The sequence below is a fragment of the Colobus angolensis genome, unplaced genomic scaffold (assembly GCF_000951035.1).
Source record: "Colobus angolensis palliatus isolate OR3802 unplaced genomic scaffold, Cang.pa_1.0 Scaffold236, whole genome shotgun sequence".
NCBI lineage: Eukaryota > Metazoa > Chordata > Mammalia > Primates > Cercopithecidae > Colobus > Colobus angolensis.
In genome coordinates, this window is record NW_012115555.1 from 1,860,418 (window position 1) to 1,884,774 (window position 24,357).

Genomic DNA, 24,357 nt, shown 5'->3' on the forward strand with positions numbered 1-24,357 from the left:
TAATGCTCTCCCTCCCCTTGTCCCCAACCCCCTAACAGGCCCCAGTGTGTAACGTTTCCCTCCCTGTGTCCATGTGTTCTCATAATTCAACTCCCACTTATGAGTGAGAACATGCGGTGTTTGGTTTTCTGTTCCTGTGTTAGTTTGCTGTGAATGATGGCTTCCAGCTCCATCCATGTCCCAGCAAAGGACATGAACTCATTCTTTTTTAAGGCTGCATGATATTCCATGGTGTATATGTATTTTCCCATTCTTTTACTTTTTATTTGTCTTTGCCTTCATATTTAAAGAGGGCATTATGTAAACAGCATAAAGTTGGCCTATACATTTTTGTGGATTCTGACAATCTTTGCCTTTTAATTATAGTGTTTAGACCATGTGCATTTAATTCATTTATTAGTATGGTGGTTTTAAACTCTACCATCTTACAGTTTATCTTTTTCTTATCAGAATTTCCATTTGTATTTATTTTGAATTAATTAGGCTTAGTTTTCTATTTTATCTTCTCCATTGGCCTCTTAGCGATACCTCTTTTTATTTAGTAGTTGTCAAGAGTTCAAAATATTCATCATAATAATTCTACCTTCAAATAATAACATACTACTTCACATGTATAAGAAACTTAAAACATTATACTTCCATTTCTCCCTTCTATTTTTTGTGCCATTGTCATCATGTTTTACTTGTGGATCTGTTATAAACCCCCAAATAATTTTCACTTTAAACAATTACCTTTTTCAACTCAAAAATAAAAAAACTAGAAAACATGTTTTTACATTTATCTGTATTTTTACCATCTCATGCTCTTTTCATTTTAACATCTAGAGAATACTCATAAAGAAACAGAATCCTTGCTCAAATAAGGTATTTCTCTTCATGATCACCACTATTCTCAAACCTTTGAAAGCTCTGTTAATGATAATTTAACTTCTCCCACATGGAGTAACTATGGCTGGTAAAAATTGCAATGAATGAGCGCAGTTTCTTATTTTATTTCTTGGCTCTTAGTTTATCATGTAGAAAATATCCTCCATGAGATATTGCTGTAATTACAATCCAGCCTTGGGAAGGGAGCTCCGGGGCTGTGAATGGAATCCAAATCTGCCTGAAATCTTGATCCAGACAGACCAAATCTCTTCCCTCAGAGATTTCAAACACTGCAGTCTTCAAACTACATCCAAGCAAAACTTCATCCAAGTAAAATTTCCCCCAAATATCCTTTCTCTACCCTACCCTATCCTGTGGTTAGGGAAGAACCCAAGGCTGAATCACTATCCTCAGACCTTTCCATTCAAGTAAGATCAGAACCTTTAGTAGCTATATCTGCAACAGAGCTTGAAACCACACCTTCAATAAATCATATTCACATGTAACCTTGTCCTAGATTTCCAGTAAGAATGACTCAGAGTCTCCCAGCTCTGCCATACCGAGGTATTTATTGGTCTTAGGGTATGCTCAGGAAGGTGACAGTGATGGTTCTTCAAAGGATATCAGAGGATAAAAGGCTCGATGAAGGAATAATCTCCATATCAGTGCTACAAAAATGTCAACATTTATTCATTACCTTCTATTTGTTGGGAACTTTACTAAGGAATGACTGCTTTAAGGTAACAGATAAGGACAGAGTCTGAAGGGTCAGCAATTCAGTCAGTCACTGGGGTAGTGAACACATGAAGTGAGAAGAAAAGCTGAGATGTAGTTTGTAGAGCAGCTGGAGTTCAGATCTCTCCTAAGTTCTCTTCTGTTCAGATATTTTGTCACCTGCAGCAACACACACAGTTACTGTCATTCTTGGGTTCAGTACTGTAAGCCCAGACCAATCTTCTCCACTCCCTTTATGTCTGATCTTCCCATTTCTCTGCCCTGTTCAGGTCCCAGGGAGAAGGTGGTCATCCGTGCACATGCCCTGGTCCTCCAGGTGAACAGCACATAAGAGCCAAGGAGTTCCCTAAAATCATCGAATTTCACCCCCAAAATTCCAGCTGACTTTGAGGGCATCCCATATGCTTTGTGTCTCCAAAATATCCTGACAAGGAGAAGGGCCACATTTCTGAGGGTAGAGAAGAAGCTTAACTCTGGGATGAGACTTGGAAGGGACAAACATCCAAACCATATCAATGCAGGCAATGAAGGAGGGATACTTGCTCACTTTGTGTAAATTGCTCTTTGAAAGGATTTCGAAGCCAAGGTAAATTCTCTAAAATGATCTCTGTTGAACATCTGACAGCAGTACTTCCTCCTTCCTGGAATTCTTTAATTCTTTGGCTTATGTGACAACATATTCTCTTAATTCTTCTGCCTCTCTGCTTCTCCATTTTCGTTAAATACTCTTCTTTTGATATTTGATTAATCATGTATCTTTGCATTAATTTTTCTCTTTCAAGATATTTCATTAAAATATGATTTACTTTTGTTAGTGAGTTCTTTTGGTATCCCCCAAATTTTGCACCTGTCAAGTGCATCCCTTACATCACTCTAGTCCCAGCCTTCCTTTCCATACTTCCTCTTAACATCTGACATTCTCCATTCACTTCATTCTGTTATAAATCATTATAGATATAAATGTGTGTGAACAAAGAAAAATAAAGAAGAATTTGTCCTACTGGATAATAGCACATACTACAATGTCATAGTAATCAAAACACTAGGACACTGGCACAAGAAGAGACAAACAGAGCGATGGAATAACATGGAACTCAGACACAGGCCCGTCTGTAATGGGGGCTCTCAGTATAGCAAAGAAACACCACAAACTTATGGGGAAAAGGTGAACTATTTAGTAGTTCTGGAAACACTGGCTCTTTATATAGAGAAAAATAAAACATGATCCCCATCAAACACAAAGGTGAATCCCAGATGAATTAAAGTAGTAAATGTGAAATTTAAAACTATAGGAGATATTTTAAGAGTATCTTTGATATCTCAGTATATGGAAGACTTCTTTTAAAAAACACACACGAACAAAAAAAAACAGTTGATGGACTTGATTGCAAAATACTAAGGGTTTCTCTTCAATAAAGGAAACCAAGGAGAAAGTTGCCAGAAGTCAGATTAGGGGAAAACATTTGCAATGCCTAAAACTGACAAGGGACTACTAGCAGGACTATATGAGGATCTCCTGCAAATCAATAAGAAAAAGATGCCCACAGTACAAAAAATGAGCATAGAATGTGAACAGGCAAATTATAGAAAAGGAACCCCCAAGTGGCTAATCAGTCCCAATTATAGCCCCAATTGTAAGTAATTAAAGAAATGCAAAATAAGACAGCATATTTCTATATGCAAATAAAATTGGCAAAAATTAGAAAACTGGATTATATCCAGTGTTGAAGTGCATTTAGGAGTTGCAGGACATTTCAGGTACTGACAAAGAAAGTACAGATGAGTACAGCCATTCTGATGAGCAGATGAACAGTACTTAGTCAAATTAAGGAGCTGCATCTCCAGAGACCCTGCAACCCTTTTCTAGCATACATACATTCCAGGGATGCAGGTCAGGTCTACATGCATACACAGGTCCATGTGAGATACAAGCATTGCTTGCAATAGTAGAGAACCAGGTATGATCCAGGTATCCCAGGAGCAATATAGATATGTGGATTGATATGATTTGGATATTTGTCCCTTCCAAGTCTCATGTTGAAAATTGATCCCCAGTGTTGCAGGTGGGGCCTGGTGAGAGGTATTTGAATCATGGGCGAGACTCCCTCACAAATGGCTTGGTGCCATCTCCAGCGTAAAGAGTGAGTTTTCACACGATTAGTGTACATGAAACCTGGTTGTTAAAAAGAGCCTGGCACCTCTTTCTCTCTCTCTTTCTCCCTCTCTGAACATGTGATGCACCAGCTCCCCTTGCCTTCCACCATGAGTAAAAGCTTCCTGAATCCCCCAACAGAAGCAGATGCTGGTGCCATGTTTCTCATACAGCCTGCAGATCTGTGAGCCAATTAAAGCTCTTTTCTTCATAAAGTAGGTAACTTCAGATATTCCTTTCTAGCAAAGCAAAATGGACTAATACATGGACGTATAGAGTAGAATAATATGGAGGATTTGAAAGAAACAAACTGGATGTACAAAATTAGATCTATATTTTAATGCCATTTTGGTTAATTAAAAATACATGTACACTGGACACTACTACATATTGTACAGGATCTATGCAAATAAAAGGAAATATCAAATTCATTAAAATGTTTACCTATGAGGTAGGGGTAAGAGGTTAGATATGGGAGTCGGGACTGGAGATAAAAGACCAAATAAGAGAGAGAGAGAGAGAGCTCAGAGGCACCAGTGATGATAGTATAACGAACTGAGAAGTTCTTAACCTTTTGTACCTGATGTCCAGCATAAATAACAACAATAATAATGAATTAGATGTGGTCATCTGCATGGAAGTTCACCATCTAATGCTAAGAGAATTCCAAAAACATATAAAAATATAAAATATGGTGAGTGTTATAATAAATAGAAAATATAAGATCTCAGGAGGGGCATTTTTTGTGGGGCATTGCCATGGAATGAGTCCAAGTAAAGACAGTAAATAGTACGGGTACCCACCACACTGTGTTGTAATTATGTATAGAAATATAGATCTGGCTCCATTACTAGACAATGGACTATTGGAGAATTTGAACTTTGTCTTTTCCTTCACAAAATAAGGTGTATAGGACAATGGATAAACAGTCTTGGATCCAGACTTTCTGGATTGGAAGCTAGCCCTACTACTTCATAGCTGTGGGAACTTGATCAAGGTGACTCAGGTCTCTGTGTATGTAAAAAGATAGAAGTATCTCTCATGTGAAATGGTTAAAATAATAGTACCTACCTCAAAGACTATTTGTGACAAAAAAAAAAGTGAGTTAATAAATGTAAATGCTCAGAATAGTGCCTGCGCATATTAACTTCTCAGTTAGTTATCAATCTTGTTGTTATGTGGCTGAATGCTTTTAACCCATTAGGAGATCAATGAACACTTATCAGATTGAATTTTTTCCTCCCTTCCTTACATTCTACAGATTCTAGGGCCTTCTCTTTACATTCCCACCTTTACAGTATTTCACAGGGGCCCCTGGGCCCGAGGGTCACGGCCAGAACGCATAGCCTTTAAGATGAGGATGCTGCCCACGATGATGCCCACTAGGCCCAGCACCAGGCCCAGGGCACAGAGCACAGTCTCCGTCGTCTCAGGGATCTGGATTGGCTCTTGGGTCTCTGGGTGAAGAATGAAGAGATAGGGTCAGGAGGTGCTCAGTGAGGGTGGTTCTGGTGTGGGATGGGTGTGGGAATTGAAGGTTATGGACCAGTTAATTGGACATTAGGACGAGGAGAGGACTGAGACCTGGCCAGTGGGGAAAGCTAGTGCTGAGGACACGAGGTCGTTGGAATAGAGGATTCTAGGAGATTGTAGAGAGAAAAGGAGCTGCATACCCCAGTGCTTGAGGAGTGGCTGGTCCAAGCCCCAGTGTTCCACCCGGCAGTCATAGACATCCTCGGCCGAGGGCACAAAGGTCAGGTAATGAAACTTGTGGAAGCTGTAATCTGTTCGGGGCAGGAAGAGACTCTCAGCGACACCCTCAGTGACCGGCTGTCCGTTGCACAGCCACGTGACATTGAGCACCGGTGGGAAGAACTTGTCGATGTGGCAGATGAGGGTGTTGGGCTGTCCCAGCTCCACAGGCTCCTTGGGAAACATGGTCACCTCAGGGGGATCTGGGAGGAGACAGGAGCAGGTGAGGCCCTTGTTCTGCGATGAATCACAAAGGCTACACCTCTGGGGGGTCCTCTACCTCAGCCTTAGATTTTATGGCAGCTCTGGGTTCCTGAATCACAGAGGCGAGTATCACACCACTGACCAGCCGCACTCTGCTCACCTTTCTCTTTCTTGAGAAGGGAGGATGCAAGCCCTTGCTGTAGTGGGATCAGCCCACGGCCACTAGGGGAAGAGGATCACACAGCAGGGGGCACTTAGGCTTCCTAGTCTGAGGGTGGCAGAGAGGCCCTCTCATCCCTTCCAGTTGGGCTACAGAGGAAGAGGAAAAGATAGGCAGTACCATTAGCGGCCTGAGTGTGGTTGGAACGCTGGATGATGATATTCAAGTTGTGATTCAATGCAGCAATGTTATCCAGCCCGCCCTGAGCGTCAAGGAAAAGGGCTCGGCCAAACTCCTCCAGATGCCAGACGACCTCCTTCTTGTCCAGATCCGTATAGAACATCTCATCCTCATCAAACTCAAACATATACTCCCCTGTTGGTCTATGTGTCTGTACAAATGAGGCATAAGTGGACACATGGTCCGCTGCATAAAGAAAGTAGAGAAAAACATGACAAAATGTCAGTATGAATATGCAAGTGGTGAAAGCTCGAGAATGAATAAAGATTTATGAATATAAAAAGGAAGAAGGTAAGAGGTCAAAGGAAGGACATATGGGGAAGAGAGACCAACACCATTAAGGAAATAATACAGAGCAAATGAGCAGTTATAAAAAGAAAGGAGTGAAGAACAAAATGAAGTTCATCATTGATAAGTCAAGCTGCCTCCTGGTCTTTGAAAGTCTGGGCATCCTGACCCTACATAATAGCAATAGTAACAATGACAGCAAACATTTGTTGAGCACTTACTTGCACCAGGCATCCTTCTAAATACTTTACACATTTCACTCGTTGAATTGTCACAATAACCCTATGAAGCAAATACATAGCATACTATTTTACAGGTAAGGAAATGCAAAGAGGTTATATATTAATAACTTGCCCAGGTCATACAGCTACTGGTGGAACTAGTAGACAGATTTTTTCTACCCTTAAGGTCTTAATTCTTCTAAGACACAGATGTAAAATTGTTTTTCTAGTCATGGGCGTGGGGGAGTGGATATTTTATTTTTCTTTTTGCAGAAAGAGAGAAAAAATAGAAAATTGGGAGGAAGAAGAAAATATCCTTCAAATTTTAGTGTTCTTGACAGTTTTAAAGTTTCTGTCTCAATTTATGAGCATGAAACTAGAATGTACAGCTTTGTTGATAATATTTTTCACTTGGGGCATATAAATTCAAAAGTACAGTACAGTTATTTTGGCATTTGTTCCAAACTTTTTGTTTCCTTTCAAAAAATATTTTCACATTTATTTTATGTTCAGGGAGGGGTACATGTGCAGGTTTGTTGTACAAGTCAAGTCATGACTTGGGGGTTTAGTGTGCGGATTATTTCATTACCCAGGTACTAAGCATTCTAAACTTTTCTTACATTTATATTTTGATTTTTGTTTTAGAGGCCAACTAGAAATTATTGCTGAGTTGGAAATACCTGTAGGATTTAATTTATTTTGTTTCTTAATCTGTATTAGTTTGCAAGAAGTAGCAAAGATAAGAGGATAAATGCAATTATCATCATGAAAGAAAACAATGAATGTATATGTGAAAGTCTGGGTTTAGAATGATAAATGCATGAGAGCGAGAAGGTACTACAGGGCTCATTGGCTCTCACCTCCCAACTCACGAATTTCCCTGTGAGTTTGCAGCCCTGACATGTGGGGACCCAGTCTGTGCTTCGCCACTTACAGTGACAGGGAGAATGACTCTGAATCTCAAAGGAAAAGGCTCAGCCAAACTCCTCCAGACGGTCTCCTTCTTGTCCAGATCCACATAGAACATCTCATCCTCATCAAACTCAAAAATAAACTCCCTCATTGGTCTATGTCTCTGTACGTATATGTACAATGACTCTTTGTCACTTTAACTGTAAGTGTCTGGAGGATAGGGTCTGTGTCTTATTTTGCACTGAGAATGGCTCCCTGTCACTATAAGTGGCCAAGCAGAGAGTGGTATTTCAAACTAAACAAATTAAATTAAATCCTATAGGTATTTCACAAGGAAACTTGGTTTCCTTCTCAGTTTAAAGGACTCAAAGGATTCATCAGGAAAAAGAGGGTAAACTAAAAAGACACAACATCCTCTAGCAATTATTGGGAACTCATCTTCCTAATACGTGAATGTTCCTTATAGTTTTAAAAATGCTTTTTAAAAAACACTTTCACAAGTTCTGCAGTCTAGAGATCAACCAGATATTAAACCGATTATTTTACTTCAAAATATCATTTCCATTTAGACAAAAATGTGTATTAAAAGACTACTATACGTCAAACACTGTTAGATGCTAAATATTCAAATAAAAATAACACATAGGTCCTGTTCTGCAGACTCGTACAATTCACAGAAGGAAACACAAGAGACAAGACAATAGCAGGTTCAGAAGGATAAGTGTAGATACGTGAGTATACACAAGATGCGATCAAACAGCACATCAGGGACGGCTTCCTGGGGAACAGATGGCTTCAATGTAGGCATTCGGAAAACAGGGCAAAACCCACTTCTCACAGGGAAGACAGCCTGACCGGGAGAAGATACTGAGTTCACTGTGGGGCTGTTGCACTTAGATGATCTGGAAGTCATCTAAGGAGAAATAATACATAGACATTTGTGGATGATGGGTGGTCTCAGGAGAGGAGTTTAGGCCGGAAAATTGACAGTCATTAGAGGCAGGTGCAGGTTAGATGAGATTTTCCAGGAAGAGTGCCAAAAGTCAGAATTGCAGAGATCTCAGGGTATGAGAGAACATGATAATTAAGAGGTGATTTAAAGGATGATAAGGAGGATCCAGGGAAACAGGAGAAAAATAAGGACAGGGTAGTTCATCACAAATAAGTGGATTACAGTGCAAATATCAGTAACTCAAGTCAGAGGCACTGAGAAGAACCCACTGGATTTGACTTTCTGCAGAGGTTCCTGATGGCCAAGATGAGAGGGTCCTAAGGGATGTACCGGAGGCAAGTCAGAAGCTTAGCTCCAAGTGTGAGGACACAAAGGAAGTGTCTCTAGGGTAGGATGCAGACTGAAGTCACAGTGGTTTTTTATCAGTTGGTTTTCACTTATGTTTTTAAGGTAAAGGACATGTTTAAATGTTAAGAGACAAGGAACCACTGGGGGCGGGGAAGCCCTGAAGAGACAGCTAATTAGGAATTTCTAGGAAGAATCCTAAAAAGTATTCAAATCTATGAAGAGATGCCCACTGTGGTGTTTATTGTAACATAACATTAGAAATAACCCAGGTGACCATGAACAGGGCAATAGATATTTCTGGTCTCCACAGCCTCACCTCCTGTTTATTCCACACATCTTAAATAAAACTGTCTGAGGCCAGTGTGCATCTTGTATGTTATGGATTCTAACCTTCCCCATCACTAGGTTTTGGGATGACAGCATCATACACAGGCTTGATGTCATTCTCCCTGATGTCAGCTACAGGAAGAAAGAGCATTCACCACAGTCCATCTCTGGCTGAGTCCTTGCAGCTATCCAAAGCCTAGGCCCGCCTTGCAGTCCCGGATCTCTCAGAACCTGAATCACAAGGCTATCAAGACCATGCGACACTGCTGTCTTGAGAGAGGAAAGCTTGTGACCACCCACAAAGACCCAGGAAGGGCCCTAGGGTCCTAGGAGAGATGGAGGATACAGAAACACTCTTAGCACTTTCTCTCCTAATCAGAGCCCATAGCTCCGAGTTCCTGTGAAGCAGCCACAAAAGACAGAGGCTGGGGATCCCAGAGAGATAGGAGGGGTGTGGGGGCCCTGCAGGGTCCTGGTAGAAGATCCCTGTGTGCAGGAATCTGGGGAAGGCAGTGTATGACCCTCAGAGCTGGGTCTGGACTTCAAACTTGGCACGTTGATCTGCTGTGTAGCCTTGGAAAATGTATTCCTCTTTTTGAGCTTCAGTTTTTTCAAAATAATTTCTAAATAAAGGGAATGATTTCTAAATGAAGGGAATAATATCTTCATTGAAGATTCCTGTGAGATATAAAATGAGGAAAGAAACTAGGCAGGCATCTCATAAATTCTGGCTGTTATTGCTGTTATTATGAGGGCCAGAGAGATCATAGACTATCATGAGGGCCAGGTAGATCAATGAGCCCCTAAAATTTCTGATTCCTGAAGCGACAATTGATGTGAACCTCCCCAACACTCACCCCGACACTCTTGTGTCCTTCTGAGCACTCACCCTTGATGGCCCCAGCTCCTGGGAGACTCAGCAGGAAAGCCAAGGAGAGGGTTCTCAAGACAACAGCTCTGGTCTGGAACATTCTGTCTTCAGGGCACACATTGTGGGGTCTATAATTGATGTCCATGAGCACAGGAACAGTGATAACGAACTGAGCCTGGTGGAGGCAGATGAGACTCTGAAACTGTGGGCTTTTAGCACTGGAAATGATCAAAATGGGTGGAGAGGAGTCAGCATGGCTAGGCTTCACCAATCAGAGGAATAACAGAGCTGACATTCTCTGTTGCTGGGTAAAGAGGATGCTGGAAGGTGCTGGGGAAGAGATGGGAGAATTTTAGATACCAGCGTGGTCAAGAGAGCTCCAGTTCACAGTTCGTTTTCAGAGTTAGAGAAAGAGATGTGGAAAGATAAGTCACACCTTCTTCTGATGGCAGATGTTTCCCATTATGTTCCTTCTCCCAACCCCCACCCATATCCCAGGCAGTCAGATGATCTTTGATGTTTTTTGGTCACTATATTTTAAATAATGTTTTATGTTACGTTGTCAAGTTTACAAAAATATTCTGTTGATAATTAAGAATGAATGTGATATCTAATAAAATACATAATTAATCCTTCTTTCAGGTCCATCTCCCTAAGATATCTCTTTCTTATTTAATCATTTCTGCAGAGGTGTTATAATTTCTATTTAGAGGTTTTAATTAACTTGAATGAAGCTGATCTTTAAGTATTTATCTATTCCTGGTTACCTTTGTTAGTGAAATTTCTAGATAATTTTTATTAATAGATTTCTTAGTATTTAGTCAAAAAGTATACTTAGTGTATTTAGTCAAAAAGTATTCTTATACTTAGTCAAAAAGTATTTGACTTTTCCTGGTATTTAAACAGTGTAATAACATTTTTATCTTTAAATTAGTAGTCATGTTATTTCATTTTCATGTAAGAATACCCAGGACAGCATTACCTATGGTAACAATATGCACCCATATTTTGATCCTGTGTTTAAGAAGAGTTTCTCTAATGCTTTTCTGTTACGGGTAATGTTCATTTTTTAATTTTATATTCTCTTTACTGTATTTAAGAAATTACTTTTCTAGTCTCATTTTAAATATTTCGATTTTGAGCTATTTCTTTGATACTCAGAGAAGATCACAAAACATTTACTATTTAATGTAATGATGAAGTACATATATTACATTAATATTTTTTCTTATTTGTGGTAGCCTTACCTTGTATAAATAATAATTACTAACAGATTGGTACATGAAAGATGCTGTTATTAATGCTTTTCACGCATTACCTCATTTAAACCTCACATTAAACCTGAGGGAGGTATTATTAATGTCTACTGTAAAAGTAAATTACCTGAGACTTGGCCGGGCGCGGTGGCTCAAGCCTGTAATCCCAGCACTTTGGGAGGCCGAGACGGGCGGATCACGAGGTCAGGAGATCGAGACCATCCTGGCTAACATGGTGAAACCCCGTCTCTACTAAAAAAATACAAAAAAATAGCCGGGCGAGGTGGCGGGCGCCTGTAGTCCCAGCTACTCGGGAGGCTGAGGCAGGAGAATGGCGTAAACCCGGGAGGCGGAGCTTGCAGTGAGCTGAGGTCCGGCCACTGCGCTCCAGCCTGGGCGACAGAGCGAGACTCCGTCTCAAAAAAAAAAAAAAAAAAAAAATTACCTGAGACATCGAGGAATTAAGTATTTGTCTAATTATCTATAGCAGGTAAATGACAAGGAGAAGAGTCCCACCCAGGCAGTTACTAAAAAAACCTGAGCTTTTCTCCACAATCCTCACCTGGCCCCTCAATCCTACTGGACATCTTCTACTACATAATTGTTTTCTTCTTCTGCATTTTACATGCCAGCCTTCTATTTACATTTTAATATCGATTTAAATAATTGATGCCAATTTGATTCTTTTTTGAAATTAGAATTGGTGGTCCTACAGGATCACATTTATAAGTGTCTAAGTAAGAAGTAATGTTCTTTGAAAGTTTGTAAAAATATTCACTATAAACAGAATAGAATCAGATGCTTTGAAGGAGGCGGGGTCTTTGATTTTTTTTGTTTTTGTTTTTGTTTTTCATTTTCTTCCTTATTTACTAGTCAATTTATATTCTCTATGGACTTTATTTTTCTGAAGCAATTTCAGACCTATTGATCTCATTTGATCTTAAGAGCTTTGCTATAAGGCAGGTTATATCATCCCCATATTGAAGACATGAAATTGAAGTCCAAAAGAGGCGGTGTCCTTAAAGCTGCATACTGTCATGGCAGGGTGGGTGGTGTGTCCATGCTCCCGGTGTAAGGTCCCTAGACTGAGCCCTGCTGACCCTGATGACAGTCCTATGGAAGAACCTGATATCTCCTGCACATCTCAGGACTCACAGACCTCTGGGAGAAAGTAAATATGAATGGGTGCTAATCTTAAACACACCCTTGGAAAAAGGCAAGACAGACAGACTCCAGGCCTGATTTGAGTTCTGGGATGGATACTCTAATCCCTCTAAACCATGCCACTGAATGACCTTTTACACACTGAGATAGCATTTCTTCCACAACAGACCATGTCCTGTGGGTGTGTGAGGTGTGGCAGAATTGGGAAAACGATAATCCCTGTAGATGGGCCAGCAGAATATTTGAGATCACCATCAGAGCAAAGAAAACACATCATCTCCCCCAACCTCATGACTTACTTGACTGCTTAAAATGGGTGTCACCGTCCTCCATCTGTCATCTTAACTGCATCACAGGCTTTATATTTTCAGAACCTTCACACTAACTGTCTGCCCGGCGAGTGATGACTCATACAAAGCTCAGTGCCCATTGGTTCTTTTCTCAGAGTCTGTCCAATCCCAGGGTCACAGAAGACTACTTGGGTTCATGGTCTGTAATATTTCAGACAGGAGCTCCCTTTAGTGAGTCCTTCTTTTCCTGACTGCAGTTCTTTTCATTTTGCCATCCTTTTCCAGCTCCATGATGGTTCTGCAGGTTTCTGGGACTCCCCAGACAGTGGGTCTGATGGCGTTACTGATGATGCTGCTCACATCTGTGGTCCAGGGCAGGGCCACTCCAGGTAAGAGCAGAGCTGCCATTCCTGGAGGGTCTGGTTCAGGGAACAATTCTTTGGGGACTTTATCTTTAAGGGATCAAATTCTGAGACAGGCTGCGGTGGCTCCTGCACTAAGCCAGTGTCCTCCCTTCCCAGCTGGAGAAAGAGGTTCGTCCCCTAAAGGATAGCTTGTTATCCTACAGGCCTATTGTCTCTCGAAGGACATGGGTACAGCAAACAGAGAGAGGTGCCCAGTGGTCAGTATGCTTGTCTTTGGGAAAATGGGGCCAAGAGATCCAGGATAAACTTGATGGACAATGTTTACAGAGAGAGAAGGGAGCAAGTGCAGGCTCCTGGGCATGCTCACATCTGCATCCAGCCTGGAGGGGACTCAGGCAGAGAGCCCTAAGCTGGAGTGTCCAGGCTCTGAGGATCACTGAGGATTCCATGCTCATGAAGAATGCCTCTCATTCCCCAAGGTTGAGCAGGAGCCCACACCCCTTGGACATTGAAGGCAAGATGGGAGGGCAGGTTGGGGATAGGTTCTAGCCCCTGAAGGCATTCTCATTAAAGGTACTTCTCCCAGCCTCCCCAGAACTTGGTGAGAGTACTAGAGTAGGTTGAGACTTGTAGGAAGAATGAGATGAGCTTGTGTGGGTGCGTGACTGGGATTGAGTGCAGGTTATCATACAGCCGAGAAAGCAGTAACTGAGTGAAAAATATCTTCTTCCTGCTGCCTCCCTGTGGCTGGTGTAATATTATGGCATCTATGATCCATTGTTTTTCTCTCAGGATACTCTCAGGATATTTCTAGTCCAAATTTACACCAACACTCTGAGAGGAAGGACTGCAAAGTAGGTGCCTTAGTTTTCCACTGACTTCCACCTTTCCTGCTTACCCTTCCTCCTATACCCCTCCACACACCTCCTAGGACACACCTAGAAGGTCCTGACATCATGTCACCTCCTTATCTTTCATGGTAGCAAGGTTGGAATCTCCTGAATACAGCCCCTCAAACCCTAAAACCTCTTATCTATTACCTTGGATTCATTGTCCGGGAAGGGGAGGAGAACTTGAACTTGTAGTCACAGAGGGGTGCTGAGAACTAACCAGTAGGAAGGCTCAGCCCTAGGAACTGCAGAGGGGTGAGGCTGGGGAGAGAGGAGGTTGGAGCAGCGCTGGTGACACTGAACAGTGTCCAGCAGAAGGTGAGGGGACACAGAGCCCCCATCCCATAGGCAGAGCTGTCATGTGGGATGAGGGACAGTGTTGGGAGCCACCAAGGTAACCCAGAGGTGGGAGAGCAGAAGGGGGCATGTGACGCTAGGCAGTGGACAGGAGGAGGGGCAAAGGCTAGGTTGAGGTTTGTAGGGGGAATGAGATGAAGCAGTGGAGCCATATGACAGGGACCGAGGATGTGTTACCAGAGCTCCCTGCGTAGAATGAATGTTCAATCAAAACCTGCTGGAGGGAAGAGCTGGAGCCATAGGGGAGTAGGTAGAGAGGGCAGGGCCGATTCCACAATTCCCCACATGCTCTTACAACTCCACACACATCCCAAACTTCAAACAGGGCACAAGAGAAAAGGGCTGAGGGAGGAGCCAGGCTGTGGCTTAAAGAGGCTGCGGGAGGAAAGCTTGGCTGAGACAATCCATAGGGAGCTGGAGGTTTTTACTATCTCCTGTTCTGAGTGAGAGATGAATTCATTCAGATCAGTGGTTTCAAACTGTGCTCTGGGCAACTCAATTGTTAAGAAACAGGGTAAAGTTTCTTATATACAAAAAAAAAAAAAAACCATGAAGATTTCAAATTATACCATAAAACCCCTCATTGCTTATATCTACTTGGCAGGTAAAATTCCATTTCAAAAGTTAAATGTATTTTAAAAATTACCTAAGACTGGGTAAATAAAAAAGGAATTAAATGCCCCAAAGAAAAAATTCAAAACTCTTATTCTTGAGTGAAAAAATATTCTTACTGGTGATTGAAGAGGAGAAACAAAGACTAACAAAAGAAAATGGGAGAATCCACACTCAGAGCGGGCAACTGAACAGGGAGGGGCGGGTGGATGGCAGTGGAGGAGGAATCTGGTCTCAAAGAGCTGGGGAGCGCTGGGCCTGGAAGTTTATGGGGCTGGGGCCCAAGGCACCGGGAGAAGAGGCAGGTCAGGATATCTGAGTCAAGGCCTGGGATCTTGCCTTAGCAATGACACTGGAGACTAAAGGTGGACTCTATGGTGTCCCTGAGCCCAGCCCCACCCCATCTCCACTGTCCTCTGCAACTAGCTATGCAGCTTTTGTGAGGGTTGATGTTAATAAACTGGAGAAGTTAATTTGTGGAGCATGAAACAAATGAGCAGAACAATCATAGTACCTTAATTTCCCCAATGTGCCCAAGAATAGAGCAGGCCTGAAGAGACTCAAACAGAAACAAACATGTGCCACGTCACTAATACTTCTGTGTAGACACACACCTGCCAGACACTGCTCACTGGCCTCCCTAGGAACAACAGCATGTGGGAAAGGCTGCCAAAGTTCTTTATGTAAAAATTACATCAATGCTGTCTTCCTCGGCGCTGCCTATGGAGCTGGCAGCCATCTCTTCCTCCGCATCGTGGCCTCCCTCAGACTCCTCATGCAGCCCAAGATCCTCAAAAAGAGGACCAACAAGTTCATGCGGCACCACTCAGACTGAAATCTCAAAATTAAGTGTAACTGGCGGAAACCCAGAGGTCTTGACAACAGGGTTCTTAGAAGGTTCAAGGGTCAGATCTTGATGCCCAGATCTTGCTTATGGGAGCAACAACAACAAAAAACACATGCTGCCCAGTGGCTTCCAGAAGTTTCTGGTCCACAACATCAAGGAGCTGAAAGAGCTGCTGATGTGCAACAAATCTTACTGTGTTGAGATGGCTCACAGTTTCCTCCAAGAACTGCAAAGCCATTGTGGAAAGAGTCACCCAGCCGGCCGTCAGTCACCAACTGCAATGCCAGGGTGCACAGCGAAGAAAATGAGAGAAAGTTCACGTCCACGTTTTGTGTTTAAATAAAACCATAAAAACTGCCCAAAAAAATTAGATAAATTCCTCTAAACCCAAAGGACTCCACCCCAACAGGTCCCTGGTTGTTGTGGTGATTTTCATTGTTTAAAATATTTTCCACATCTTTTGACACCAAGTCTTTCTGCAGCCATGTTTGAAAATTAACTTTCAGGCTACAGAGTCTTTCTTATACCAAAGTTGAAGGAAGTTTTAAGAAATATATTTCTACATTTCCTAAATGCAAAACAACAGGAGCAGGTTGAGGAATTCTCAAGAAATTGGTAGAGAGAGTGTCTAGCTGTGGAAAAGAGAAAGAAGGAAGGGAGGGCTTCCTGGAGGAGGTGGCATTTGAACCAGGACTAATACCAGGATGGAAATGTCAGGCAGGGAGTTGAGTAGGGGGAGCAGCTCCGCCCTCCACGTCCCCAGCTCCTCCCGCCCCTGTTTTTTCTCCCAACGACCCCACGTGAAATGTCTCCCCCTCCTCCTCCAGCCGCCAGCATAAGGGACTGCCTTCCCCTCAGTGTTCGCCCCTCCCTAGTGATCACTCAGTCCCCCTGAGCAGTGAATCTCATTCTTTTCAGTAAATTCTCTCTCTGCTTGGTGAGAAAACAGGCCTGGAGAGGCTCTGCGACCTGCCTAGGACCACAGAACTCGGTACTAGGAAAACTCCTACTTTAAAATCCAGCCCTGAGTGGGAAGATTTGGGAAGAATCGTTAAAATTGAGAGAAGGGGGGAGAAAGGGGATTAGGTGAGAGTGGCGCCCCCGCTCATGTCCGCCCCCTTCCCGCAGAGAATTACCTGTACCAGGTACGGCACGAATGCTACGCGTTTAATGGGACACAGCGCTACCTGAACAGATACATCTACAACCGGGAGGAGTGCGCGCGCTTCGACAGCGACGTCGGGGAGTTCCGGGCGGTGACAGAGCTGGGGCGGCCTGATGCGCAGTACTGGAACAGCCAAAAGGACATCCTGGAGGAGAAGCGGGCCGAGGTGGACAGGGTGTGCAGACACAACTACGAGCTGGACGAGGCCGTGACCCTGCAGCGCCGAGGTGAGTGAGGGCTTTGGGCCCAGGGCAGCCACGGGGGCCCGTGCCCAGGGCGCAGAAGCAGCCAGGCCGGCCTAAGGGACCTTAGTGCCAGGTGGAAAGGGAACTTTGGGCTGGGGATTCATGGGGGAGCCCATCTGGAACATGTCAGGGGAGGGAGCGTGCGGACCTGGACTGGGCTGATCATGGAGTGAGGAGGATGGGAGCAGAGAGATCCCCTGGACTTCATCAGGCCTGGCAGCTGACTGCATATGGGATGAGAGGAAAGGAGGCCACAGGAGAGCGTGCAGGGGTGTGGTGTGGAGATGGAGGTGGAGACGGCACAGCAGGCCATACAGAGAAGAAACCTGCAGGGAGACTCCTGGGTTTCAGATGCTTGAGTGGCCAGATGGATGGTCTGAGGGGAAGGTAAACAGAAGGGTCTGCAGCCAGGCAGGAGACTGGGCTGCATGAGACCACCCAGGGAGAGGGACCGGGGGAAGAGCTAAGGGCTGGATCCCAGGAACTGGACAGTTGTGATTTGGCCAAGACAGAAAAGTCTGTGAAAGGGACCAAAACAAAACAAAACAAAACAAAAACAAACAAACAAACAAAAAAACAAGTGCAGTGTGAGGAGAGGCCCTCAGAGAACAGTCCTGGAAGTTGAGGGGAGGGGACCTCAGCAGCGTAGTGGACAGAGGTGCCAGTGACTTGGAAAGGTCAGAAAACAGAAGATGGAAAGTGGGTTTGGAAATCAGGGATACCTGGGGAGAGCAGGTTGGCTGCAGCGGAGGGAGCTGGAATGGGAAGGGGTGGATGAGGCTGAGTATGGCACATCCTCCTCGGGGCTGAGATGGATTTTGTTTGTCTTGGGCTCCCCATGGCTGGCAGAGGGCAGTGTCTGAGCGCATTCATCCTTTCCTTCAGGAAGTCTGGGTGTAAAGGGATGGAGAGAGGTGAAATGTGTGCAGTAAGAGGATTTCTTAAGGATGAGACATGAGGGCCTTGGAGCTTTGGCTTCCTCCTGTGAACTTGTGGAGTGGGGAGCCTGGTGCACCAACCTGAGGCACCTGAGAGAGCAGCATCAGGGTGTGGGGTTGAGCCTTGGGGCTTTTTCCTAGAGACAGGAAGAAAAGAAGGGAGGAGGAGGAGGAAGCTGGGGAGATCACATCTTTGATTTCCTTGTTCCTGGAAAGTGAAAGGAAGTGCACCTGCTGGGAGTGAGAAGGTGGACACACTGGGTGGGGATGAGGTGAGTGACATGAGCTTAGGAAAGTTGCTGAGGTAATTGGTTGAGAGAGGTGTCCAAATAAAAGTAATACAATTTGCAAAAACTGTCACTAAGACTTCATAGAGGCCCAAATCAGCAATGTGGCAGCATTTTCTTTCATGGTAATCAGCTGCCAGATTGCAGAGAGCCCTGACGCCAGCCTAAGGAGTGTGGGTTTCTCCTCTAGACCTGCAAGTCCCCAACCTCACTGCTCAGAAGACTCTCCTGGAGACCCTCTGTGATGCACAGATCCCCAGACTCACTGCCCCGAGACTCAGATTTCCTGGATGGGGAGGTCTGGGGATCTGTTTGTAATCAGCTCTCTAGAGGTGCCCATGTAGCCAGATAAGTATTGTCAGAACAATGAAGATTTTTGAAAATGGAAAAAGACAAGTTTGGAGCTGTGTCTTCAGAACACTACTGAAGGGGTGGCCTGCCCCTCCACACCTGTGGGTGCTTCTCGTTAGGTGGAACGAGAGACTTGAGAAAAGGAAATAATACATAGAGACAAGGCATAGAGAAAGAAAAGCGGGACCCAGGGGACCGGCGCTTAGCTTACAGAGGACCCACGCCGGCACCGGCCTCTGAGTTCCCATAGTATTTATTGATAATTATCTTTACCATCAAAGAAAAAGGGAAGTGGCAGGATAACAGGGTCATCGTAGGGAGGTCAGCAGTAAGACATATGAACAAAAATCCTTGTAACATAAATAAAATTAAAGGAAAATGCTGTGCCTTGAGATGCATATGCGAACATCTCCATAAACCTTTTAGCAGTGTTGCTCCAGCAAGCCCCACCTTATTCCTAAAGGCGGTTTTCTCTTTGCTTAGTAAACAAACCATTGCCCAGGGAGGGGCAGGAGACAAATGTTTTTCTCTTTTTTGAGATTTAAGAGAATGGTGATGACCTTTAACCACAAGCAGCCTTTAGGCACTTGTTTAACAAAGCACATTCTGCACAGCCCAGAATCCTTTTAACCTTAAGTCACCTTCGCACATGTCTCTTGCAAGGACAAAGTTGGAGGTAAGGTCACAGATTAACAGCATCTCAAATACAGAACTAAATGGAGTCTCTTGTGTCTACTTCCTTCTATATAGACACAGTAACAGGCTGATCTCTTCCTTTTCCCCACACACTACTAAGGATGCTGAGTAGAGGAGGGACCAGAGGCAGGCAGATGAGGTAGAAACTGCTATTATTTGTCAGGGAAATTGCAATGAAGGCGTGAATTAGAATAGGGAAAACACAGAGGCAGGGGAGAGGTGGAATGGGGAGGAAAGGAGTCTTGACAATTCCAATGTGGATGCCCAACCAAATCTAGAAGTAATTGAGCAAATGTTTTCTGGGCATTAGAGAAGGCAACTAGAACAAACAGGAATCATTGCCTTGGTGAAATGTATTTGAACTGGGTCAGAAATGAGGCCACTGGGTATCAAGCCTTAGCTCCAGTGCCCCCTGGAGGTTGCTGATGTGCTCCAGGCTGACCTGCTCCTGTCAAAGACTATTGAGCAAGATGCCTCTCATGGAATGTTCTAGGACCTTAAAACAGACACTCAAGTATTCCTCCTGATTTCATGGTTCCCAGGAGCTCTATGGGGAAGAAATTGTACATAATTCACAACTGAGATTTAGACATGGGTTGAATAGTCTACTGGATGTTGAGTTTATAGAGGTGATAAAGTACTGAGACACAGGTGCCCCTGAAATAAACTCACATTGAGGGAAGAGGCTGGCAATGTGGATCAGTCTGTGAACAAGGCAAAAATACAATAGGGAGTGAGGGTTGTGGGTCAGTTCCAGACGGTGCTTTCACCTGGCCCAGCCCCATGTCAGGGTATTTTTGTTCTCCGGAAGTAGAAAGGAAAGAACTGAGTGATTAGGGACTTAGAAGACTAATTTGAGACACATCTCTTGATGAGCTGTTCTCTAGGGGATTCCTCTGAATGAGCTGTTCTCTATTGGATTTCCCTGAATGAGCTGTTCTTTAAGAGCACTTGACCCTTTTCTGTGTTTGTTTTTTGTTTTGTATTTGTGTTTGTTTTTGAGACAGGTTCTCACTCTGTCTCCCAGGCTGGAGTGCTGTGGCACCATCATGGTTCACTGCAGCCTCAACCTCCTGGGCTCAAGTGATCCTCCTGCCTCATGTAACTAGAACTGCAGATACAGGTACCACTATGTCCGGCTAATTTACTTTTCTTTTTAGAGATGGATTCTCACTATGTTGCCCAGGCTGGTCTCAAAACCCTGGGCTCAAGTGACCCTCATGCTGCACCCTCCCAAAGTGCTAAGATGATAGGCATGACCACCCTGCCTGGCCTTTTCTGCCTTCTGAGGAGGAAAAAGGTACTGGTGGCAAAGATCCAAAAGAAAAGTTGCAGGTGACAGTTGTGGAAATTGACCTGAGAACAACAGAACAAGCTGGGGCACAAATGCAGAGACGCAGAGGGAGGCAACACCTGGTTATCTGTGAAACCTTCATGGGACCTGAAGACACAGCACAGAGGAGGAACTTGGAAAGGACGGGATTTCTACTACTCAAGCATCTGGGGCTCAGGATATTCTGTAAATATGAAGATTTTGAGTTTTTGTAGGTGAGGTAAAAAAATACATAGGTTATTTACAGAATAAGACATGTCGAGCTCTCTTCATTTTCTTTGTATTTTCATGAAATAAAGTTATCAGATTAATAGGCCACCATAATTCCATTGTCTGTATATCTTAATTCCAAGATATTATTTGAGTAAATTTTGCATCCTTTGTATCAAGATAGAACTTTGAAAAGATAGGTAATTTCACAGTTGGTTAAATATTCTTTGCCCAAATTACTTTGGTTAAAATTTCTCCTAAATGCATTACAGAGTGCAAACTGTCTCCCTGCCATTCCCCTATATACTTACTAATTATTATTTTATTCAAGATCATGCATGCTGTACCTGAAGGTCTATTTCTATCTTTTCAGTGCTACCCTTACCCACTAGGCTAATCACATTATTCCTATTTTCAGCATCTAGGATCAATTACATAGTGAACATGCCTAAGAAATAATGATCTGGCCAGATGCAGTGTCTCAGGCCTGTAATATCAGCACTTTGAGAGGCCGAGCAGGTGGATCCCTTGATGTCAGGAGTTGGTCAAGTGCTCCTAGAGAACCAGCCTGACCAACATGGAGAAACTTTGTCTCTACTAATAATACAAAAATTAACCAGGTGTGGTGGCAGGCACCTATAATCCCAGTTATTCGGGAAGCTGAGGAAGGAGAATTGCTTGAACCCAGGAGGTGGAGGTTGCAGTGAGCCAATATTGTGCCACTGCACTCCATCTCAGCAAAAAGAAAGAATGAAAGAAAGAAAAAGAGAGATTACGTCTCAAAAAAAAAAAAAGGAAGGAAGGAAGGAAGTGATGGAGGGACAATCTCAAATGCTATTTCATTATTTTTCTTCCTCACTCCTAGTCCAGCCGAGGGTGAATGTTTCCCCCTCCAAGAAGGGGCCCTTACAGCACCACAACCTGCTCGTCTGCCATGTGACAGATTTCTACCCAGGCAGCATTCAAGTCCGATGGTTCCTGAATGGACAGGAGGAAACAGCTGGGGTCGTGTCCACCAACCTGATCCGTAATGGAGACTGGACCTTCCAGATCCTGATGATGCTGGAAATGACCCCCCAGCAGGGAGACGTCTACACCTGCCAAGTGGAGCACCCCAGCCTGGACAGTCCTGTCACCATGGAGTGGAGTGAGTTAGTCTCTGATGACCCTCTAGAGCCCACCTCTGAAGGGCAGGGACTCTCTGGCTCTGGGGTTCACTCATCTTGTCTTCTGCATCTATACCCTGTGGCCATGTCCAATGCCATCTTTCTTCTACACTGGCTCCTGAGCATAGTTTCAAGCTGGGGCAATGGAGACTTGCCTGACCCTGGCCTAGGGAGTCCTAAGGATTCATGGTTCCCCCACTTGTCAGAGAATCTAAGGACACAGACACCTTCCTGAACTGACCTCACACATAGGAACGGATCTCTTCCTTCAGCATTTTAGCCTCTTCTCAGTCGTTTTTGAAAAGCAACTTCCAGAATCAGCATTTGCCACCTGGTTGAGATCACACCCCTGTTCCAGATATGAGGACGGCTCTTATGCAAGGTTATGAATTTCCTCTTATGCAAGGTTGCAAGGTTTTTCCCCCCGCACTGTCCTCATCCTGATATTCTGCACCAGGCTCCAGAATCTCACACAGGACATAAGTAGGGATGCAGCTGGTGGAAGTGACACTAAACCTGGGTCTGTCCTTCCCAGAGGCACAGTCTGATTCTGCCCGGAGTAAGACGCTGACAGGAGCTGGGGGCTTCGTGCTGGGGCTCATCATCTGTGGAGTGGGTATCTTCATGCACAGTAGGAGCAAGAAAGGTGAGAAGGCCTGCAGGGTGAGCGGGACTTACCTTCCCCTGGCACTTACTCCATGATAAGGGGTTCAGACAGAAAAAAAAAGTCAGAAAGCTATAGAGGCCACTGAAATCAGATAGTCGGGGAACAAACATGACCTATATCGAGAGAGGTATCCCAGGCTGGGATCTTAATGCAGCCAGATGCATGAGGTCCCAGGTACTCAGGCTCCTGTGAGGCGTCCATTGAGTGATGGGCAATGGAATTTGATGGGATGGAAATGTTTCTCGAATTATCTGAGGTGGTTTCAATGGCTGAATACATAACCTTTTCTCTTTCATTTCAGTTCAACGAGGATCTGCATAAACAGGTAATATTCCTGCTTTGATTTCCTCGTGGGGTGGGTTGCAGGAGGATATGAGTCCTTTCTGTGCAGTGTAGCACTGAGGCTCCTCTAGGAAGAGAATCTCAGGCCTGAACCCCTCTTTCAACCTCAGCCTTCGGGTGAGTGGGGAAAGAGCATTGCATGGCTCCATTGCTAAAGGAAGCAGAGATCAACTCTGTTCTTTATCAGCCTGAGACAGCCTCTCACCGTAATTTTTCTCTCTTGGACTTAAAGGAAGGAGGCCAGCAACCTGGGATAACTTGTCCTTTACCCCCACAGGGTTCCTGACCTCACCGAAAAGACTAATGTGCCTTAGAACAAGCATTTGCTGTATTTCGTTAGCACCTGATTCAAGGACAGACCTCTAGCTTCCCAAGAGGATACTGCTGCCAAGAAGATGCTCTGAAGTCAGTTTCTATCGTTTTGCTCTTTGATCCAAAGTACTGTTTCTCCCACTGGGCCTCCAACCATGTTCCCTTCTTCTTAGCACCACAAATAATCAAAATCCAACATGAGTGTTTGTTTTCCTTTAAAAATATGCACCAAATCATCTCTCATCACTTTTCTCTGAGAGTTTTAGTAAACAGTAGAAGTTAATAAAGAAGTTCATTTCGGTTTACATGTAGAAAAGAAGAGAACCATGAAAATGGGGATATGTTAACTCTTGTATAATGAGGACTGTTAGACATGGCACTCTTCTGAATTGACTGTATTTCAGTGAGCTGCCCCCAAATCGAGTTTAGTGCCTTCATCCATTTAGCTCTCAGACCACTATTTTTAGCTATTCCATGGTGAGCGGACTGCAAATCTGCCTGATAGGACCCATATTCACACAGCTCTGATCCAACATATAACTTACTGAGAGCACGTTTTATCATTAGCATTAAGAAGTTAAATTAATATCAGAATTTAAAATTATAAATTTTATAAATCTAATACACTTTAACCATTTTCCTTGCATGCCATCACAAATACTACTTAACCAAATATGACTTGGCCTTTCAAATGCATCCAGTAGACGTCATTTGTCATCTAAGTTTGCATTCATCCGCCAGCCTAGACCTCCTGTCTTCATTTTCATACAGACAGAAATGTCTCCGCACTAGGGAAAGAGCAAAGAAATACGTGTAGCACTCTTCTTCAAACACT

At 43.8% G+C, this 24,357-nt stretch overlaps 2 protein-coding genes across 5 annotated transcripts; one reads left to right on the top strand and one right to left on the bottom strand.

Moving 5' to 3' along the window:
- Nucleotides 1-1,417: 1,417 nt before the first annotated feature.
- On the bottom strand, nucleotides 1,418-17,045 carry LOC105513802 (HLA class II histocompatibility antigen, DP alpha 1 chain). Of its 2 annotated transcripts, none has more exons than XM_011944833.1 (6): nucleotides 16,947-17,045; nucleotides 10,048-10,247; nucleotides 6,051-6,296; nucleotides 5,428-5,709; nucleotides 5,045-5,211; nucleotides 1,418-1,761 (listed from the first exon to the last, which is right to left on the bottom strand). In XM_011944833.1, exons 2-5 carry the CDS (start codon nucleotides 10,172-10,174, stop codon nucleotides 5,057-5,059), a joined length of 810 nt encoding a protein of 269 aa, XP_011800223.1. In that variant the 5' UTR covers nucleotides 10,175-10,247; nucleotides 16,947-17,045; the 3' UTR covers nucleotides 1,418-1,761; nucleotides 5,045-5,056. The 2 variants fall into 2 exon arrangements, with proteins under 2 accessions (XP_011800223.1, XP_011800222.1); XM_011944832.1 differs by having other exon boundaries at nucleotides 10,048-10,359; nucleotides 16,947-17,033.
- On the top strand, nucleotides 12,913-24,154 carry LOC105513801 (HLA class II histocompatibility antigen, DP beta 1 chain). Of its 3 annotated transcripts, none has more exons than XM_011944828.1 (6): nucleotides 12,913-13,128; nucleotides 16,939-17,202; nucleotides 21,901-22,182; nucleotides 22,737-22,864; nucleotides 23,170-23,193; nucleotides 23,488-24,154. In XM_011944828.1, the coding sequence occupies exons 1-6, from the start codon at nucleotides 13,029-13,031 to the stop codon at nucleotides 23,494-23,496; spliced, it is 807 nt and encodes a 268-aa protein (XP_011800218.1). In that variant the 5' UTR covers nucleotides 12,913-13,028; the 3' UTR covers nucleotides 23,497-24,154. The 3 variants fall into 3 exon arrangements, with proteins under 3 accessions (XP_011800218.1, XP_011800220.1, XP_011800221.1); XM_011944830.1 differs by having other exon boundaries at nucleotides 22,737-22,847; nucleotides 23,488-23,758; XM_011944831.1 differs by having other exon boundaries at nucleotides 12,936-13,128; nucleotides 21,991-22,182; nucleotides 22,737-22,847; nucleotides 23,488-23,758.
- The last annotated feature ends 203 nt before the right edge of the window (nucleotides 24,155-24,357 follow it).

Excerpts from the sequence above, each read along its gene's own strand:
- LOC105513801 (XM_011944828.1), top strand. The coding sequence starts at position 13,029 with ATGATGGTTCTGCAGGTTTCTGGGACTCCCCAGACAGTGGGTCTGATG. Across the intron at positions 17,203-21,900 it reads CGTGACCCTGCAGCGCCGAG|TCCAGCCGAGGGTGAATGTT; the intron begins GTGAGTGAGGGC and ends CCTCACTCCTAG. Across the intron at positions 22,183-22,736 it reads TCCTGTCACCATGGAGTGGA|AGGCACAGTCTGATTCTGCC; the intron begins GTGAGTTAGTCT and ends TGTCCTTCCCAG.
- LOC105513802 (XM_011944833.1), bottom strand. The coding sequence starts at position 10,174 with ATGGACATCAATTATAGACCCCACAATGTGTGCCCTGAAGACAGAATG. Across the intron at positions 6,297-10,047 it reads AGGAGCTGGGGCCATCAAGG|CGGACCATGTGTCCACTTAT; the intron begins GTGAGTGCTCAG and ends TTCTTTATGCAG. Across the intron at positions 5,710-6,050 it reads CCACACTCAGGCCGCTAATG|ATCCCCCTGAGGTGACCATG; the intron begins GTACTGCCTATC and ends GTCTCCTCCCAG.